This window comes from Plectropomus leopardus, chromosome 4, assembly GCF_008729295.1.
Source record: "Plectropomus leopardus isolate mb chromosome 4, YSFRI_Pleo_2.0, whole genome shotgun sequence".
NCBI lineage: Eukaryota > Metazoa > Chordata > Actinopteri > Perciformes > Serranidae > Plectropomus > Plectropomus leopardus.
Genome location: NC_056466.1, coordinates 8641931 through 8655069, shown reverse-complemented (window position 1 = coordinate 8655069; position 13139 = coordinate 8641931). Strand labels below are relative to the sequence as shown.

Below are 13139 nucleotides of genomic sequence, written 5' to 3'. Positions count from 1 at the left end.
GGTTGCAATCTGCAACTAGTTGTCTAATGATGTGGTAAATGAGTAAAATTTCAACATCTCAATTAGAAAATATTCAAAGTTAAAAATATCAATGAATATGATTTAAATCAACATGACACTATTTTAAATGTTTTTTTAAAGAAGTTCTTTCAATACATTTCTAAAACAAAATATTCCATCCTTTTGTGAATGCTTCACATCCGAGATTCATATTTTTTTTTTATCTGTTACTGTCAAAGTCTTCAGATTTACGGATGACTGAGAGTCTCAGAGGGTCTTTTCCACATCACTGCAGGGTCCAACAATCATAATCATTGTCAGGATTTTGTTTTTAAGCAGCCCAATGTCCAAGGATACATTTATTTCGTTCACAATTTAGTGGGAACTTACAAGGGGCGCAGGCACCGTGTTATCAGAAGTACCTTCCTAATTCAATTTATCTTATTTCCATATGTATATTTATGCTGTGATAGGACCTTATTTTGGAAAACACACATTTCAGTGCATTTACAGGTCAGAAAATGGGGGCACTTCAGTTTTAGTGGCGGCTGGTTTGAGATGTGACTGACAGCATGCTTGATGCAGAAACATCAGACGCTCCCTCTGGACCGGCCGACAAGCACAGGAGGACAGTGTTTGACCCTGCAGTTGACCGAGAAAAGACTGTGGTCAAGATAGTCATCTCTTGAGTTGGAGATAAAACAGGCAAAGCAGAGCGAAGTTTTGAAGACGACTGACCTGGTGTTCCCCTGGAGTCAGCAGCCATGTCGGTGTGTGTAGTCAGTTTTACTCAAACCCTTTGTCTCTTAACCATATCCTCCAACTGAAACCAAACTTTGACAACTCTTTTAAACACCAACACAGAGATCAGCGGAAAGAAGCAGCGAGCAGCTAAATGACACCAAAACATAGCAGCATAGTTTTTTTCAGTTCATTTGATGTAGGTGCTTATACCAGTAGGGAAAATCAGATTCTTATAAATGCACCCACATTTTGGCAAAATGTGTAGTTCCGTCCGTGTTTTTCCCCATTGCGGAAATCATAGGGCCTTCGTTTCCCTCACCGGCAGACACAATGAGAAAAAAAGGCACTGATTTTAGGGAAATTTTGTGGCTCTGCTTCAACTGTGCAAGGGCCTGACAACAGCAGACCAAAATTTCTAACACGTCAAAAATTCATTTAAACCATAGACTGTATAAATAATGAGCGTGCCTAACCTGACATCACCTGTTGATTTGAAGACTGCTGTTTTGAAGCTTCGAGTTAGGCATTTTGGCCATCGCATGTTGGTTTTTGGGGGGGCAGAGGTCACCTTATTTGGACGAGAGGGTGAAGCTGTTGAGGAGGGAGGAGTGGATCTGACTCATGGACTGTAGCGATGTCCAGCAAAGAGCCTGTCACTCAAGCAGCCCTGACTATAGAAAGGCTCAACTGTGGAACTTAATAAGATGTTATAAAATGTAAAAAAAACCCCCAAAAAACAAAAAGTCTGGGGTTTGTTCGGTCCATCCACCACTCCTCCCTATATTGTTCCTGGCAGTGTTTCAACCCGACGCTGTGCTGCTAGTTGTCATGCAGACAGGACAGTGTTGTGTGCGTGTATCAGGCGGACATGGCAGGTTCAGTCCGCTGGCCTATAATTACACCCCGTCCGAATCTGTCTGTTACCTGACGCTGTCCAGAGGTGTTTTATATGCATGCTAAAGGTGCCTTTTGGTGTTGCGCTCTTATGCCAAAAGCACTTATAAGGTGGCAGTATTTCACAAGTTTGGAACCACTTCTTTCGTAGCAAGCTGTAAACATGTTTATTTTTGTTGTTAAGTTGGGCACTGTAAAATGGGTGTCTATGAGGAATTACTCTGTTTTGTAGCCAGTCGATGAATTGCAGTTTTTGGCACTTCAGCAGTGGCTTAATTTTTCAGCCTCAGAGGATGCTGCTTGATAAAAAAGTGAAGTTGTAGTTGTGTGAAGAAGGAAAAACAAGAGGTTAAAGGAGAGATTAAAATTCCCTCCATTTTTCAGTCACCACATGCACACCTGGCTGCAGAGTGTTGTCTTTGTAATTAAGGACTCAGGTCATTGTGTGGGACGAATGTTTGATTTGTAAATAAAAATGAATAAGGAAGCAAGGAATTTAAAGACTTCATCTGTATTTACCAGAGCATAGAGTCTTAATTTTGCACTTTGCAGGTTGTATTTTAAAGATACTTCTCTTATTATACACTTACATTTGCTGGCGAGTTCTGTATTAAGTGTGCATAAGTTCAATATCTGAAGCTTTTAAGATTTTAGGATTAAAGTTTGCTTTTTATTTTTTTAAAAAATCTTTCTCAGCCTTTTTTGTGTGTGCATTGGCGTCAGTCAGAGACAAAATGTAGTAGCTTCCCACAGCAGGGTTTGTAATTGCACAATAACTTGAATCATAGAAGTCTTGTGTGTTTTATTTAAACCTGCTGATCCTTATGACAAGCACTAAGTTGAAGATGACATCTATACTGCAATTGCTTCACATGTTTCCCAAAAGTTTGAGCAAGCTTTAGGATAAAAAAATGCAGCTGAAAAGATCAAAGCCACAGTAAATCTTCTTAGAGGGTCATGGATGGATTCAAAGACAAACTTTAACAGGCTTACAGTCTGTCATTCAATGGGAGCTGGACTGAAACTGCCTCCAGCTTGTCATTCATGCATAATACTCAAAAGCTTTGTTTCTCCCTCTTTCCCCTCTCTGATTGTTGGTTTTTGTGTTTCCTGAATACAGATGAACATTATCCATGGTCAGTGGTCATAGACGCATACTAATGATCAAATCTAACACTTAACACTAATTCAAAAGTCATGTAGAGAGCCCTGTTTCTGAGAATTGAAAGACAGAATTTTATTTCCATAAGTTTCTTGCATAATGCAGTACGCGTGAGCACACAAACAGAACTGCCTCTCTTGAATGTTTTAGTGTTTGCCTCATCTCCCCTCTCCATTACAAGCCATTGTAAGCCTCTGGCCTCAATTTTCTGTGTTCTGGTCTATGTTTTCCATTGTGCTAAATGTTGTTTTCAGAGGCATTTCTGCCCAAAACAGCCTACTGGGCAAACACTAGTACTTACTTTTTTTGTCAGTCTTTAATATAGTGGCTGACATAATCCCATTCTTAATGTGGGCTGGGAGTTATGTTTGCTGTTGGGTTCTCACTCAAGTTTTTCGGTAGAAACTTTCTTTTGGTAAAAAGTTCACAATAAAAAAAGACAACAACTCGCAAACCCAGTTAGTGTTTACTTTAATAAGTATTCCTCTTGTCCATACTAGCCATGAAGTGATCCGTTCCATATGAGACTCCTTTGTAACAGGCTATGGTAATGTATTTGTGCCTTATTCCTCAGTGAACACTATGAGATTTAATACACAGAAAAATATATTAAGCACATTAAATATTTTTTTGAAGAGAAATTCTATGCAAACAAAAAATAATAATTTAGACAAAAAAAACCTGTTCTCTACTCAGTAGGCTAATTTGTTTATTTATAATAACCATTTGTTCTCACTCCCTACTCTTCAAATACTGCCACTTTGTCTTTAATGTCATTGTCAGACACTGACACAAAGAGGCATCTTTCACAGTGGTATGATACACGCAGGGCGCATTACCTAGAGCCAGCGGACAACAACCCAACCCGTCAAATATCTCTGCTTTGTCAGTGAACTTTGGCATCAGAAACAGATGCACCGAGTCACCTCTTTATGTGGTGGTTGGGTACCCATATGAAACATACATACATACATAAAAGAGTGAGAAGTGTGTAAAAGTGTAAAATGGGCAATTATACAATCACAGCACAGGTGGTAGATAAATCTGAGAATAGCCTTTAGCACTTTCAGCACACGTATGAAAAAAACAAAACAAAAAATGGTTAAATCACTTTTTCTGTTATATAAGCAGCTGCAGACATAAAAATGAAGTCATCACATTGAATATTTTGGAGGCAAAGGAAAGTTTAATTCTTATGAAAGCAAAGCAGCACTTGTATTCGCAACATGTTCTCATCCAAGCTAGTAAAATGCGTGGCTTTGTCAGTGAACATTCATATCTAAATGTGACACGCAAGGTCGTCACCGACAACATTACAACTTGACACAGTACTGATGTATTTCATGCAAACGCAGCTTGCTCTGTCTGTTCTCTATTGATGCCGCCTGTCTGCGTATCAGCCGTTTGCGGCAGGTGCTTTCTGGCAGTCCGCCAGCGTATAATAACACCGTGACCAGTTCTGGCCAGCCACATTCTCACCTGACGCTGTCTAGCGGCGTTACTTGAAAGATGCCTTTTGGCATGGCACACTTATATCAAAAGCACTGACAGAGCGCTGCTGCTCACTCCATGCAAAATAGGCTTACAGAACACTTACAGAACAGGTAAAACACTCCATTTTTTATTTCCTTGTGCAACAAAGGCACATGGTTAGGTTTAGAAGAAAATATCATGATTTGGCTCAACATTCATATGGCAAGCAGACAGCAGGCTCCCTGGTGAAAGTCTGGGGTTTGTTGGACCTTTCCACCCCACTCGCCACACAGGTTCATCTTGCCCTTATTATTACAGTAGTTGCCGGCCTATCATGCTGCCGTGAAAGCTGCCTCTTTTTGTCTGTGTCCAAAAAAAGCAGCTGTATTTGATAAGTTGGGAGTGAGAATGAGCTGGTAATTGAACAGGCATCCATCAAAATCTGAAATTTTAAATAAAATGTCTTATAAGACTCAGTAATAGTTTCTGCTGTTGTATTAATAAATTCTACAAAGAAATAAGAAACCAAACTACACAGTATCCACTGTATCACACCAGGATTAAGTCTGTGTATGTGTGTGTGTGTGAGAGAGAGAGCGAGAGAGAGCTTGTGTGTGTCTGTCACTGCCTTTGTTGTAACAGTGCATGACAAATATGACCATAAGAACACTTGTTACTGCTGAAGGAAACATGTGGCTGAAAAGCACAGCTAAGTGGTGCTCTGCCCGCCTGTGTGTATGTGGTGCCGGAGAAGCGATGGCGGGCGAAGAGGGTAGTCTCCACACTAAGTGAACATTTGGCTGAAGGCACTAAGTCGACCCCATTGCTATCACTACACTGGGCTGCCCAGACTGTAATGCCAAAAATACCTCAGGGTAGCTGGGAAATGTAGTGTTTCTGATGTATGCGTTAATCCAGCAGCTAATTAGTCTGAACAAGTACAACAGCTGCAAATAGACTAGAAGGGCTACATATTAATGCGAAGGCAGGCAGGAGCTGTTTTCACCTCAAAGTGGAGTCAACTGTCTGCAACTGTCTCATTAGGATGAAAAAATAATTACTGCCCAAATCAATATGTGTGACTTTAAGTGAGAAATGACACCAAGGCAAGCATTCATTTAGTCAGTCAATATTCAACTACATTGTTCAAAGGGCCACATTTTCAGAAAGCTAAGGGTCCAGGCCTGGACATTATATCCTTTATTTTTCTTTATCATTATGCATGTAGACTCAACATAGCACGCCATCGCATTTTCAAAAGTTTTCTGTCACAACATTTCAATTTACATTCACTATTTACAGTTTTTTACAACCTCTCCTCTTTCAACTTTCAACTCAAAGATGTAGCAGGATCAAGGACTAATGAAATTTCATTTTGTAAACTTTGTTTAAAAAATGACCAATAAATCTTACCTTACCTTACCTTACCTTGTTCAGTGTAAAACAACAAACAACTTTTAACTTAATATTTTTGTGTCATGGGTGTTGGTCTCCCAGTTGTGCTGAGGAGGGCAACATTTTATGTTTTTTAAATGATTTTTTTTTTTTTTTTACAGGGTCTGGCTAGTGCAAACAGTTTAATTTTTTAGCGAAATATTAAATGAGACATGTAGAATAGAGCCCGACTCCACATGAACCCAGTACAGTTTCTATCCAAACCTGACCTGAGTCTGACGCATGCCAGCAGTTTTTGGCCCAAGCTCAATTAAAAACCTGAATTTCTACTGTAACAAAATGTACATTATATTGTCTTTTATGTATTAAAATATATACTCTTTACACCTTGAAACATTTATTACAACTAAGGACAGACATGTTTCCTCGCACCTGTTCGTCACTTCTTCTCTTCCTTCTGTTTTGTCAGTAGTAGAATAAAGGGATTTTAATGAAATACCACTATTTTAAGCTAAAATTTTTCCCTGATGAAAGCAAAGGACATTAAAAAGAGGAGAAGTTACAGCTACATATAGCGTCATATCGTAGTGGTAACACACATGCCCGGTAAAATCTGGTCTGCAGTTGCTTAAAGGGTCAATTGTACACTGTCATAGAACATGGAGATATTTGATTCATTTCACTGAGATATCCACTCCACAGTCAGCCTTGGGTCATAATAACCTTATTTGCAAAATAAAGACATAGGTGGGATTTACAATTCTGTAAAAGGTTCCCTAATAAAAAATCATGAACACCTGCTTTCTTTCCCAAAGTAGCTAAAGAGCGCACCCAAAGAGCACCTGAGTGGATACATCCCATTATTTCCAGCGCCGTCAGCTGTAACCCTCCACCTTCGCGGCTACAGTTACATTGCATATGTGTCATAGCTCATAGCTCCCATGGGGTCAACGAGTGTGTCCCAGCTTTCTTAAAATAGCCTACACGGAAGCGTTCGTCACACATAATGCATTCACTGTCAGATATTTGAAAAACAGAAGACAATTTCTGTTCATACAGTTTCTAGCTATGATTAGATTTTTAAAGAAAAGATGCCTTTCAAAGGCAGGTTTTGGGGTTCAGAGGCAATTTGGCTGAGTGTACAGAGGCTCTCTGCTGGTGTGAAAGGTTTTTTTGTGGAAAAATTATTTGCATGATTTTTTTCTAATCAGGTTTTTAATCTTGATTACTTGTAATCAGAACTGATCAGCAGACCAATCAGGCTTTCAATTGAGTAAGCCTGCAGTAGTCAATCCATCAATGGTGCCATTAGGAATGTCCCAAATACCATTTTCTGGGCTCTGGAGCTTCGACATTGATCAACATTGAATATTCAAGCTTTGGTCAGTGTACAAAGTTGCAGCAAGGCTGTGCAGAATTCACAGGGATTGCCTGATTTTGCATTCATTGTTGTGAGGTACTCCAAACTCCTCAAGTGTTGGGTTCAGTGACATTTCTGTGCACTTTCTGTGGCATTAAAAAGCTTGAGACAATTTTTATTATCATGTACAATTTATTGTAGACCTACAAACTACTCATAATAACCTAACAAAGCCCTGTGAAACAGAAGCAGAGTATAGTAACTCCAACAAATCTAAGATTTAAGATGTATTTTTTCTCACAAATTACATTCGTCCTCTGCAAAAAAACAAACAAACAAAAAAAAAACAACGAACAAAATCAAAACCACTATCCAAATCCCTATAAGCTGAATACCTACCCGAGTAATGAATATTCGGGTCAATAAAGGATTGTTGCCGTTTTTCTGTGTGAGGTAGCTCTCCTCACAAAATGAAATAAATCATGAAAGTGCATATGCATCATAGGGCCTTCGAGTGAAAACAGTCATTTATTGCTCCTCTTCCTGGGAGTCATCGGTCGGCCTTTGTCTGTCTGGTTGGAACCAGCGTGGTCATACTACCATCTGGATTTCCCAGGGGGCGTGTAGAAAGAAGCAAAACTGTCTGATGCCTTTATGTGTGTGTTATAAAGGCCCATCGTTTCCTATGTCTATCACTGAGAGGTGTTTGTACTTGGGTCGGCCAGTCTTCCTGTTTGCATGTTTAAAATTTCCCCATGAGAAAAATCCTGCAATTGTGGTACATTATGCAGTGATACATTATGCAGTTTTAAATCTGGCCAGGCAGAATGGCCTGTGTTTGAGGTAACAGTGAAAGGGCCTGCAGCGGGTGATCACATATTCCAAATCTGGAGAGCAGCGGTTGGAGATTGTGGTTATTTCAGGGCACCAGCTGATGACTGTTTTCTCGCTGAGTGCTGCTTTGTCATTCACAGAACAGAGATAAAATGACGAGTCACTGGCAAATGCCCTAATTAAGTTATGTTTCTGTGAAGCAGGACCCATACTTCCATTCATATTTAAAGCTGAACATCGGGACCAGGCCCAGTTTAGTTGTTCTTTTTGGCCTGAGATTGAAACATGAAAAGACATCATCCAGGCAGAATAGATGTTGTTCTGGTAGATCTTCCTCTATATCTTTTCAACAGTACATAGGAACACTTTCACCTCCAGAAGGCTTGAAATTGAGTTTTGGTGTTTGGAGAACCTGCCTGACACCGAAAGCAGCTCAGTGTTACTAAATAATTTGTAATCCTGCAATTGGATTCAGCAGCTGCAGCAACAGGTGAATTAGAGACGGAGACACAGGCAGTTCAGAAACTTACAGTGCAAACATCGTCAGTAAACCACTTACGTCTGGAGTTGGTCATTTGTTTTTTTCAGGACTGGTGGGTCTCTAACCTGTGTAACAGCAGCAACAAAAAGTTTGCTGAGTCCGGCACTTGGGTTTACATTGGTTGAACACGAGTAGGTACAGCTGCTAACTGAAGGTCTTTGGCAAGGAATCTGTCTGTCCTTTGCATGTTTTGAGTACTGTTTATCCAATCTTCTTCTGCTGGGGTCCTATCTATTATATTATATTCAGTGTCTTCCAATATATCCCTTGAATCCTACACATGGAATCTCTAAAGGGACAGTTTGAACTTTTTGACGTGGGGTTGGATTACGTATTTACCTATAGTCAGTGTATTACCTACAGTAGATGGTGGTCAGCAGCAGCTTTGGTGAAGCAGACAGAAGTACCACCATGTAGGAAAAGCAATGTATGTGGATGGGGGCAGCGGTAAAACATATTTTAGTCTTACATTGATAGATAGATAGATAGATAGATAGGGACACATCCATGCTCATGTGCATGTAATATCACATTGATTCACTGCTCTGCTCTAATGTATGCAGACATGCATGCAGCTGTTTTTATCAGTCATGACCAGCTTCTCACATGTTGTTTATAATTAATGTACATTTGGAAAACTTAATCTAGTCTGGAGAAAAAAGCTTCTGAATCTGAAGTTCAGTCTCACTAGAAAATGTTGTGGACACGCCGGGTGAAACACTGGTCTTTTATTTATCCCTTTTATTCCTTTTTAATGACTCGAGGTCTGAGCAGTGCTGTAAAACATTTAGCTCACACTCATCCACATCAACAGATCATACCCCAGAATAATGAATTCTTGAACATTTGACTTTCCTGCATGCTTGTTGGCATGCTGATAGAGATAGGGTGTTACATAATGGTAGGGATACACCAAGGTCTTTCGGTATGGCCAGATGCAAAAGGCCCCTTCTCACTGTCTCTTCGTGTTGGCATCATGGGGATGTTTTATTGCATAATCAGAGAGCTAGTTATAAATAATTCTGTCAGCACTTCAAACCAAACCTCTCCCTGACAGGGTGGGCTTTTTAGCATCTTGGTTGCAGAGTGCATATGATATGTTGTTTATATGTTCAGATGAATGCTGGATTCTCTGGGAGTCTAAGTCTGATGTTACTGTGCAACCTTATCAGTATGGTGGTCTGTAAGTCTGGACTTCCCTTGAAAGGAGACATCTGTAAGTTGTGCTCGCTTATGCCTATACAGCCAGTTAGAGCGTGAAGGCTTTGCAAAATATAACAAACTGAAATTAGTTATTGTAGCTGTGGTTCTCTGAGCACAAATAGAGCTAATTAACTCGTCACTTTGTGCACTTGTTTGATATCAGACAGAATTCACAGCACGTTTTCATTCCAAAGTCATCAAATACCGCCACTTTTGCATTGCTTTTGGTGAAGATCCAGCCACCTTTTGAGTCCACAAGACACGCCTCTGGACAGCATCAGAACGCATCCAGAGAGAATGGGTCAAGATGTCATTGTACAGCGGTGGGTGGGTGGACAGAACCTGCCGCGACCAAATGATAGGCCACGGGACCGTATCAGATCGAAAAGCGTGTCAGTGACAATGTAATATAAGGGCACCTATAAGACTTTGATGTAGGATTCTGGTGTTCACTTTGCTTGGGACTCTCATTGAGGAGTCCAGAGTCCGCTTCTTGTCTAAATGTGATGTTTTTTTCCTACACCTTCAAATTAGAGAAATACAATCGACACGTAAAAATCCACTTATTTATTTAGTAAGGACAGTCATGGACACAGACATGTTTCAGCTTCATTTTAAGTCACACTGATGCGTAGCCATGCCAGCATGCTGTTTTTAACAGTGGAGAGAGTGATGTACAACCCCAATTCCAAAAAAGTTGGGACTCTGTAAAACGTAAACAAAAACTGAATGCAATGGCAAATCCTTTTCAATCTATATTCAAAGGAATACAGTTCAAAGACAAGATGTTTAATGTTCAAACTGTAAACTTTATTCTTTTTTTCTTTTGTAAATATGCTCTATGCCTGCAACACGTTCCAAAAAAGTTGTGACAGGGGCGTGTTTACAACCTTTCTTTAAACAAAACTCAGTGAGTGTTTGGGAAGTGAGGAATATGATTGTTGAAGTTTTGAAAGTTAAATTATTTTACATTCTTGCTTGATAAATGACTTCTGTTGCCCAACAGTCTGGGGTCTCCATTGCTGCATTTTGCAATTCATAACATGCCAAACATTTCAGTGGGAGACAGGCCTAGCACCTGCACTCTTTTACAACAAAGCCCTGTGTTGTAACGTGCAGAACGTGGCTTGGCATTGTCTTGTCGGAATAAGCAGGGGCGCTCTGAATAAGGTCAAGAGTGCAGCATGTGTTGCTCCAAATCCTGTATGTGCCCTTTAGCATTCGCGGTGCCTTCACTGATGTGCAGGTTAGCAATGCCATGGGCATGTTTGCTGACTGGACAGGACCGGTGGACTGTTAAAGACTCATGTTTCTTTTATTCTTATCAATGCATTTCCTTAGTTTTGAAATGTATTAGTTCTGATACCTGATTGGTGGCTGTACCCACTTAGGAATAGGGATGCCTTTTTTGGTTGATTTTTCTTTGAATAGCCTCACAGTCAGTAACAACCAAATAAAGGTTCATTTTTGAAAATACAAACAAAGTGAAACACAATAGATGCTTGACTTTCTGTCACATTTTTGGCAATAAGTGGCATCGCTTTTCTTTTTTTTTTCTCCTGTTGAAGTTGATATACTCTGTTTTAGAAGTACTGTTGTTGTTACAAGTTCTTGATGACACATTTATAATTATCAGCTTCTGTGCAGAAATCTAAATGCATCAAGGTAATGCTTGACTCTTGTGATTCACATCCACAATTCAGTAGCTTAATGATTTACTCAGAGTAAATGGCTGAAGTCTTAGCATGAATGAAATATTGTGTTACACTTAAAAACCACCAGTGAATTTGTTATTATTGATTTAGTAGTGCTGATAGTAGTAGCCACAGCAGATAAAACAGGAAAGACATACATTACATAAGTAATATATTAAACACATTAATACATTTAATTAATTCATCTCTCTCCTTTAAATGGCCTCTGTGTGTGAGAGAGACAGTAGTTCTAGATTAAAAGCTCATCCATTATTGATAAGGATCGGATGTTATGCTGTGTCTCTCTACATTGCTTCCTATTGTTCTCTCGCGTTTTAAAGGAGACGAATATAACAGAGAAAGAAGGCAGGAAGAGAAGCAGGAGAATAAATTGCAGGAGAGGAGAGAGCAGAGGAAAACATGCGGAGAGGTAGCGCTACAGCAACCTAAGCAGCTTAGCAGCTGATTTTAAGATGCTCTGAGCTGACATCTCTGCGTGAGTGCGACTGTTAACTGGGCCGTCCAAAGACAGAAACTGTTCCAGGGAGAGGTGGAGGAAAATGGATTGCATGGCAAGACTGACACGTAAACTAATGAGACTAAGGCTTCTCGTTTGACGGCAGTGTCTCTGAGCATTATCTGCAGGAAAAAACAACAGCATCGGTAACTGCGGAGGCAGCAGTGACTAAAAATGTGGGGCTAACTATTTGTAATACATTGCATAGCTGTCCATGAGGAGTACATATAAGTTATTGATATTACAAAGCATTTTACAGTGGCATTCATGGGCAACTCAAAACTTAAGATTTTTTTACATCATTTTAAAATGATAATGCTGAGGTGTGCTCCGTCCACTAAGTGCTTGTTTTGTCACTGACAGGTTCAGATTGATGTTATTGTTGTCTCACAACATCACAGATAGGACGCTTTAGAGAAATAAACCATACCTTTTACCGTACCTTTTGCTTGTTTCAGTCTGTTTTGTGTCTAAGTCTCACTAACAAGAAGTCTGGTTCTGAGAGGAGACCTGTTGCAGTCAGTGGTGGAATGTAACAAAGTACATTTACTCAAGTACTGTACTTAAGTATGAATTTGAGGTACTTGTGCTTTTATTGTTTGGGAGTTTTTTCTTTTCAGATACTGTACCTTTTGTTTTACTAAATTTATCTGTATCTGTATATTTTAATTACTTCACAAATTAAGTTTTTTTTTGCATAAAAAAGAAGATCTTATAAAGAATGATCTTTTGTTATTAATGAAATTACCAAACAGTTTACACAAGTACAGCTACAACGATTAGTTGTTTAATTAGCCAGCCAATTATTTTGATAAACAGTTGAGATATTTTTATATATTTTTTTAAATAATGTTGATTTTTTGGGGGGGTGTCTTTTATTTTTTATTTTGAGTTTTTGGAAGAATTTTTATTCTTTAAATAATTGGAGATGTGAGGTGTTTTTCTCTCATTTCTTGTAATAATTTGAGTTTTAGGGCTGTGTTTTTTTTTTAATGATTTATCGGTATTAGGTACTTTTAATTTTAATACTCAAGTACATTTTCCTGATTATATGTACTTACTTTTACTTAACATTTTTATACATAGCTAACATTTTCAATGCACAACTTTCACTCTGAACAAAGTATTTTCACAGGCTGGTATCAGTTCTTTTAGTTGAGTAAAGGATCTGAATACTTCTTCAACTGCTGGTTGCAGGAAGAAAATGGTGGAAAAGTGAATGGGAGAGATCTTGAGATCTTACTCTTATCTAAAACATTTTTAGTGTCATGGCTGAATATTTAGCTGATTTTGACAATCTGAAAAATTGTGCAAGATTTCAG

At 39.1% G+C, this 13139-nt stretch overlaps 1 protein-coding gene across 1 annotated transcript in view; it reads left to right on the top strand.

The window, feature by feature from the left end:
- The first annotated feature begins 12084 nt into the window (after positions 1-12084).
- Positions 12085-13139, top strand: part of glra3 (glycine receptor, alpha 3) — a 37526-nt gene continuing 36471 nt past the window's right edge. Inside the window, exon 1 of the mRNA XM_042484435.1 lies at positions 12085-12140. Coding sequence (XP_042340369.1) covers positions 12085-12140 — 56 coding nt within the window. The remainder of the gene's footprint in view (positions 12141-13139) is intronic.